The 8,721-nt window shown below is 44.7% G+C and overlaps 1 protein-coding gene across 1 annotated transcript; it reads left to right on the top strand.

Annotated features, from left to right (window-relative positions):
• The first annotated feature begins 4,121 nt into the window (after window positions 1-4,121).
• sult5a1 (sulfotransferase family 5A, member 1) lies at window positions 4,122-8,493 on the top strand. Its single transcript, XM_083662268.1, has 6 exons — window positions 4,122-4,469; window positions 5,533-5,744; window positions 5,846-5,972; window positions 6,089-6,186; window positions 7,673-7,853; window positions 8,006-8,493. The coding sequence occupies exons 1-6, from the start codon at window positions 4,331-4,333 to the stop codon at window positions 8,191-8,193; spliced, it is 945 nt and encodes a 314-aa protein (XP_083518394.1). The 5' UTR covers window positions 4,122-4,330; the 3' UTR covers window positions 8,194-8,493.
• Window positions 8,494-8,721: the final 228 nt, after the last annotated feature.

Genomic DNA, 8,721 nt, shown 5'->3' with positions numbered 1-8,721 from the left:
TAAAGGATCCTAACTCTTATCAGCCGCTGCTCTGCCAGCACCTCCAAGTTCTCTCTGATCTTAGCTTTGTCTCTCTGCAGATTCCTCCCAGTCCGTTGGATTCTCATTCCAGATTTGTCTGTGTTGGGTTCTTCTTTTGAATCTTCACTATCTTTTCTCATTGCTCCTCCCTTAGTCTTGGATGATGCTTCTCTTTATAGCTTGGTCATAAAATGCCATTCAGTAGCTTTGACATTCTCACCACCTCGATGATTGACCATGCTGGTTAATGTATAATGCACCATATGACTGGTTTGCTAAACTGGACAAGTCCTGGTTAGTCTTGCTCTCTCTCTCTTCCTCTCTACTCGCTTGCCCAGATTAATTTCCCCATGGGGTAAATAAAGGATAACTCTTAAAACTTATGCTCTATCAGGTCCCACAATTTGGCACTGATTGATTTGAGGTGAATCTCAGTAGGACCAACATCATTTGGTCAGTATCTCCTAGCAGCTGACTTCAAAAACTCTTCTAGCTTGCTGGAAACTAAACTCCACCAACTTACTTGCTTAGGCCTTAGTATTCCCTGGGGAACATATAGGCCATCAATGAAAACCCTCCATCCTCTCCGGTCCTGTGCCCTTCGGTCACGTTGTTGCCATGACAGCCCCTCAGCCTTCATCTCCTGTTCTGTGCTTCTTCTCCAGGTTGTTCTTGGTCTTGTATCTTCTGAGTGTGTGTGGCCTATCCAGCTCCACTTCCTTCTCCTGATTTGAAGTTCCACTGGTTCTTGTATGGTGAGTTCTCACAGGTTGGCATTGGTGATGGTGTCTGGCCAGTAGACTTCCAGGAGGCGTCTGAGGCAACAGTTAATGAATGTCTGTAGATTAGTGAGAATCCTATTGGTGGTCTTCATGTTTCTGATCCATACAGCAGGATGGATTTGACTTTTGAATTTGAAGATTTTCAGTTTGGTTTTGAGTGAAAGGTTTTTTACTTTCCAGATTTGGTTGAAGATGTTGAATGCTGCTCTTGCTTTCCTTATTCTGGCTTTGACATCTTCATCTGCTCCTCCATCTACAGTTCTACAGTGATTATAGTTGACCTCCTCGAATTGATTATGGTCCGTGGTTAGTGGTTCCTGTCTAGAGAATCTCCAGAATTCTGACTTTAAACAGAATTCAACAAATGTGGCCCTAATCATACATAAAATTCAATAAAAAATATTCTTGAGAGAGAGAGAGAGACAGAGAGAGAGAGAGAGAGAGAGGGTTGTTCTCATGGCAGCATCAGTGTGTAGAACGGTGGCCGCCCTTTGTGTTGTTTTTTGTAAATATCTGACAAGTGTCTCTTATGAAAGCACTGATTCATTGCTTGTGTTCTGACTGCATCCTCTTATCTCCAAGGTTGCTTCTCCCATTAGGTGATAAAGACGACAGCTGGCCTATAGTGAAACCGCTCGATGAATAACACAGAATTTATGAAGCTAGTGACGCATTAGTGCACATTATCATAAGCTCTCTGGATTATTTTGATACTTGTTATCATGTTATCATTGTTATAAAGTCAGTGAATAGGTGGTTATTATTGACTAGATGGTGTGCAGTCACAGTAAAACAATAAGATCTATAGATCTGTGTGTGGGCTGTGTTGCTTAAAGAAGAGCTCAAAAGTAAAACGGTGTTTTGAAATCAGGTGTCATGGAAACAGACCACCTGATTACAAAACACTGTTTCAAAACACTGTTTTGAAATCAGGTCTGTTTCCTTGAGGGCATTTATTACTAATACAAGACCAACACACAACACAACAACCATATGAAATAGAAATGATCTGCAGTGTTTCATTCCCCCATATACATGTGGAATAGGAACGTGTATTTTGGTCGGACAGATGCTAGACCACTAACCTCAGGCAGAATCCTCAGCATGTGTGCAGTCCACCATGCATAATAAGTTGAATGTTCGTGAATGAAGGAATGAACTCCTCTCCTCTCCTCTCTTCTCCTCCTCTCCTCTCTTCTCCTCTCCTCTCCTCTCTTCTCCTCCTCTCCTCTCCTCTTCTCCTCCTCTCCTCTCCTCTCCTCTCCTCTCCTCTCCTCTCCTCTCCTCTCCTCTCCTCTCCTCTCTCCTCCTCTCCTCTCCTCTCCTCTCCTCTCTTCTCCTCCTCTCCTGTCTCCTCCTCTCCTCTCCTCACCTCTCCTCTCCTCTTCTCCTCCTCTCCTCTCTCCTCTCCTCTCTCCTCCTCTCCTTTCCTCCCCTCTCCTCTCCTCACCTCTCCTCCTCTCCTCTCATCTCCTCCTCACCTCTCCTCTCACCTCATCTCCTCTCTCCTCTCCTCCTCTCCTCTCACCTCTCGTCCTCTCCTCTCTCCTCTCCTCACCTCCTCTCACCTCTCCTCTCCTCCCACCTCTTCTCCTCCTCTCCTCTTCTCCTCTCCTCCTCTCCTCACCTCTCCTCTCACCTCCTCTCTCCTCTCCTCACCTCCTCTCCTCTCACCTCCTCTCCTCTCCTCTCACCTCCTCTCCCTTCCGCTCCTCTCCTCTCCTCTCACCTCCTCTCCTCTCACCTCCTCTCCTCTCCCTTCCTCTCCTCTCTCCTCTCCTCTCTCCTCTCCTCTCCTCTCCTCACCTCACCTCCTCTCCTCTCACCTCCTCTCCCTTCCTCTCCTCTCCTCTCTCCTCTCCTCTCCTCTCCTCACCTCTCCTCTCCTCTCCTCTCCTCTCTCCTCTCACCTCTCCTCTCTCCTCTCATCTCTCCTCTCCTCTCTCCTCTCCTCTCCTCTCCTCTCACCTTTCCTCACATCTCACTCACACCAGTTGTGTGCAGATGTGTGGCTTCATCCTACCACGAAAAACGATTCTTAAAAATTCTTCAAACTATAAAATGGCAAATATGTTCCAGATGGTAATAGCTGTTTGGAGAACACTATAATTGGGCAAATTACAGGCATTTATGACTAGATGAATAATGGTTTCTGCGAGCACAGTAATCCGAGCAGTAAATTCACAAGCTTCATTTGGTGTGCAGCTGTCCTGCTGTTCATATCCACTCTTCTTCTACTTCATGCCATTGATCAATTGAGTAAATCAAAGTGTTGCCCACTTCAAAGCAGACAGGACAGTGGATGACAGGACAGGACAGGACAGGACAGGACAGGACAGTACTAGAGTCTACAGTAGTAGACAGGACAGTGATGCACTAAAGTACAGTGACGGTTTCTATGTTTGTTTGACTGTTTGTATGTTGATAGCATTGACTGTACTGTCAGGGGGGAAATGTCCAGGGACTGTTTGTAATGATATGATATTTGTAATGATATGTTGTTATAGTCGTCTATTCCTCTTTCCTGGGTATCTAACTGGCTGGAAAAACAGAGACTACTGAAGGAGTGTGCAGAGCTAAAAGGTTCAAGCCATCGTGTGTGTGTGTGTGTGTGTGTGTGTGTGTGTGTGTGTGTGTGTGTGTGTGTGTGTGTGTGTGTGTGTGTGTGTGTGTGTGTGTGTGTGTGTGTGTGTGTGTGTGTGTGTGTGTGTGTGTGTGACAGAGAAGTGTGAAAGGACAGAAAAGATCGCCCCAGTTCCAGACAAAACAGGATGTGGCCTTATTCCCATATGACCCTGATCATCTTAGTGGGTGAGAACGCCTCCGTGTCCTCTGAGGTTTCTGAATGTGAGAAAACAAAACGATTGTTACAGGAACTTCAATGAAGGACATTTTCAAGATTCAAAACAGTTAAAAGAATGTATCATGCCTTTTGTTTCTTTCAAACAAAAATGGGATTAATGGTGTTTGTTTTCCAACATATGTCCAGTCAGCACAGTGAGAACGTGCAGCAAACTCCACACAGAAAGGCCCTTTGTGACGGCCCCACCTGGGCTGTAGTTCACTGAGGACATGGGAATGGGGACACGCCCCCAGGAAGGAATCGAACCCAGGACCTTCTCGCTGTGAGGCGACACCGCTATGACTGCGCCATCGCACCACACACCTGTTACTCAACCAGTTCCACTTTGATGGTCATGACGTGAGTCGTGACGCGGGTCCACCCACAGTTGACCTATTCAATTTCCTCTTTTTAGCCTATTAGACAGTCTAGCCCTCACTATGTTGCTCAGTAAGGGACAGGATAGGCTGCAGGGACAGTTAAAGCCAGGACAGGACTGAAAGAGACAAGCAGAGAGATACAGAGAGGTAGGATCATTACATAGGCAAGGCGTGGCAGAAAGACACAAGGCTGGTATTTAAACGAGGTGTAACAAGCTGAACATTGTATGGGCAAGGTGTGGGCATACAGAGAGACAGGCAGGTATTCATACGAGAGACAAACAGCAGTGGACTGAGGACTGATCATGGCCAGGCTGGACGTCACAGAGACCTTCCATGGTATTAACTTCCCGGGACACCTGCATACCCAGGATTCCTTGCAGTATGCGCTCAGATTCCCGTTCCAGGACACAGACATCCTCATTGCTACGTATCCCAAGTCAGGTAAGAGGAGAAGATCACCTGGACAACATACACATCATCACTACCACAATGTGTACTTGAACAAAAACATGGTTTTAGTGAAACGTCTTTACATGGGAGCAGCAGGGGGACTTGGCCAAGTAGCTACAATTGGTAAAAAAATTGATAGAAAATGGTAAAAATCTGAAATAATAATAATGAAAATAAAATCATACTGTGACTGGCATTTAGATGTTGACTTATTATTCTGCGATTTCGATTACTGGTTAATTACCTTTGGCCATTGTGTGGTGGTTTTATTGATGAATTTTTGAATGAAAAAAGCAGCGTCCGCACACTCATATCTGTGCAAATATCTTGTTTATTGCAAGCTTTCGGTCATAGACCTTCTTCAGGCATAAGACAGGTAACAAATGAATACAGCCTATTAATGGTTCAGACAATCATCACTCGATTAGCCAATGTACAACAGCTGTGTCGAAAAACAAAAAAACATTTCCTGGTGGCTAGACATCAAGGGAATTGTAGTCCTATAGATTTTCAGGACTACAACCCAAAGACACAAGTGTCCATTGAGACAAGAAACACTATAAAGTACATCAAATATAATTGACAATATATACAACAGAACAAAAAACAATAGAGAATGTTACGTCTTTGAGTTCCCCAGAAAAGCGCTATATAAAACTTATGTATTATTATTATTTTATTATTACAATACGCTGAGGAAGGTCTTTTGACTGAAACGTTCGTTGCTGCTGCCCAGGTTTGAGGAACTAATTAAATATTCGAAAAGACACTTGGAGTGCTGGCTTCTCTCTTCTCTGGAACTCTGCTTGCCCTGCACCCAGTGAGCTTTTAATCCATTTTGAGTGTGCTCGCGACCCGTGTTTTTCTACTGTTACAATATGAGCACATCTATGCTTTGTACAATGCATACACAGTCCATGTGTAGAATATGATGCTTAAAAGATGTGGAACTTCCACAGCTCATGTACAGTAGTACTGTAAGTACAGTAGTCTAACTTTTGCATAGATGCCTATAATCATTTTGAGTGTTGCATCATCTCTTCTTTCTCAAAAGGGACTACATGGATGCAGGAAATAGTGACTCTCATATGCAGCAAAGGGGACCCCCACTTGTCCCAGACGGTTCCCAACTGGACCCGGGCCCCCTGGCTGGAGCAGTACTACAGTGCAGCCATGTTAGAGGCCTCATCCCGAGGCCCTCGACTCATCACCACACACCTGCCTCAGCACCTGCTGGGCCCCGCCCTCCAGGGCTCCAAAGCAAAGGTCACATGACGTGTTTGTTTGTCTGTGTGTTTTGGAGCAGAACGCGGTTCTGAGCACATGACCAGACGTTTTGACAGTGTTTCTCCGTGTCGTCCCAACAGGTGATCTACGTGAGCAGAAACCCCAAAGATGTGATTGTCTCCTATTATCACTTCCACAAGATGGCGAACTTCCTTCCCGAGTCCGGCTCCTTCCAAGATTTCCTTCACCGCTTCCTAGAGGGAACATGTGAGTTGACGGCCATCAACATGTTGTGAGGGGGGATGTTGACCTGTTGATGCCAATATACATGTAGTCATTTTTGTTGTTGTGAGATATAAAATTCACATTCACATTTGTTGCAGCGACATATGGCTCCTGGTTTGACCATGTTAAAGACTGGACCAGTCAGACAGCGACCATGAACAATCTGCTCCACATCACCTATGAAGAAATGCGGCTGGTAAACGAGACTTGGTAGCACTTTACAATAAGGTACACACATTTTAGCTAGCCATTTTTTAGCCATTAGCTAATAGTTTCCCACTAGTTTCCAAGTAACTACTGTAAAATGTGTGTACCTTATTGTAAAGTGTTACGGGAGAATTACTCTAGCGTTAACACACTTAAATTACCACATTTTCTCTATTTCTTTAATAACCTACACACACGCAGACAGAACGTTACACACATGAAGACAGAACGTTACACACATGCAGACAGAACGTTACACACATGCAGACAGAACGTTACACACATGCAGACAGAACGTTACACACATGAAGATAGAACGTTACACACATGCAGACAGAACGTTACACACATGCAGACAGAACATTACACACATGCAGACAGAACGTTACACACATGCAGACAGAATGTTACACACATGCAGACAGAACATTACACACACGCAGACAGAACGTTACACACATGCAGACAGAACGTTACACACATGAAGATAGAACGTTACACACATGCAGACAGAACATTACACACATGCAGACAGAACGTTACACACATGCAGACAGAACGTTACACACATGCAGACAGAACGTTACACACATGCAGACAGAACGTTACACACATGCAGACAGAACGTTACACACATGCAGACAGAACGTTACACACATGCAGACAGAACGTTACACACATGCAGACAGAATGTTACACACATGCAGACAGAACGTTACACACGCAGACAGAACGTTACACACATGCAGACAGAACGTTACACACATGCAGACAGAACGTTACACACATGCAGACAGAACGTTACACACATGCAGACAGAACGTTACACACATGCAGACAGAACGTTACACACATGAAGATAGAACGTTACACACATGCAGACAGAACGTTACACACATGCAGACAGAACATTACACACATGCAGACAGAACGTTACACACATGCAGACAGAACGTTACACACATGCAGACAGAACGTTACACACATGAAGATAGAACGTTACACACATGCAGACAGAACATTACACACATGCAGACAGAACGTTACACACATGCAGACAGAACGTTACACACATGCAGACAGAACGTTACACACATGCAGACAGAACGTTACACACATGCACTTCTTGAATCAAAGAGACTGGAGAGGTCAACTAATCAATGTTGCTTGCAGCTAGGGTAAAAAAAAGACTGACAAAACATTACAGTGGACATGACAAGTACAGTTACACACTAAAATACAAGGCGTAAAAAAGTATTATTCAATCTATACAGTGAAGGGGTGAAAAGTAATTTTGTTTACAGCAATCCAGCTATATGCTTTAGCATGGCTTTTCCTTATGAGAGCAATTGAAGACTAAATTAATCCTCTACTTAAAACACAGGCAAGGCACCCTTTTTATCTGCAGAGCTGCATTTGCCTTTCTGAAAACCTGCATTTTGAATTTGTTTGAATATGTCTCCTCCTGCCACCAGGACCTTGGTAGTGCCATTGAGAGGGTAAGCTCTTTCCTGCAGTGCCCCCTGCTGGAGGAGGAGGTCAGCAACTGTCTGAAACACTGCAGCTTCAGCAACATGAGGGACAACAAGATGGTCAACTACACTCTCATCCCAGAGGAGATTATGGACCACAAGAGGGGCTCCTTCATGAGGAAAGGTCTGTTCTTTTTCTTTTCAGAAACTGTTTCCTCTCTTCTGTTCTATTCAACTCCAGTCTTCTCACAATCAGACCATTGTCATTTGAACAAATATCCTATATTTAAATTGCTTCGCTCCCTGTCCTCCCCCGGTTGCCTGCCTTCCCTACAGGTGAGATCGGTGACTGGAAAAACATGTTCACAGATGAGCAGAGTGACTTGTTTGAAAGCGTCTTCAGGTCCAGGATGCAGGACTGCTCCTTACAGTTTGTGCGGGAGGGGCAGGATGAGGACTGGCGTGCCACAGAGGGAGGAGTCCCACTGAAGAACGCTGAAGCACCTGTCCTCCAGTCAGCCTGAACAGCCTTGTGGAACGAGAAACCCAATCAAGGTTCAAGTTGATTCTTTGTCCCGAGAGGGCAGCTGTCCCAATGAATAACTGGCACAAATTCAGCTGTGAATTTCGATGAGGTGAAACAGGTGAAAGGCTGCAGCGAATGTTCTCAGTATGTATTTGCACTATATGCTATATGATAAGCAGTGCTTGGTATGCATAATTTTATGTAGTCTTTTATTGTTTTTTTAATTTAGCAATTGCATTACTGTCGTAACATTTCCTTCGTGTTTGTGTGTCAGTGCATTTGTGAGCTGTGTGATGTTCCCTCCATGAATAAATCTCTATTAAATCTCTATTCAACTGAATCCTTGCATGGTGAGTCACAAATAGCCCAAATCAGCTCCTTTGTAGCCATACAGTCGCCTCATTAGAGAGGCAGTGGACAAGTGGCACTTGAGGTGGTCAGTACAGAGACGGTGTGTGCAGACAGACTGATCACTACAACCAAGAGCAGAGGCTCCTCATCCAGCTGTGTCAAAGAGAGGTAGTGT

This window comes from Poromitra crassiceps (assembly GCF_964638095.1).
Source record: "Poromitra crassiceps genome assembly, chromosome: 28".
Classification (NCBI taxonomy): domain Eukaryota; kingdom Metazoa; phylum Chordata; class Actinopteri; order Beryciformes; family Melamphaidae; genus Poromitra; species Poromitra crassiceps.
This window is presented reverse-complemented; position numbering and strand designations above follow the sequence as displayed.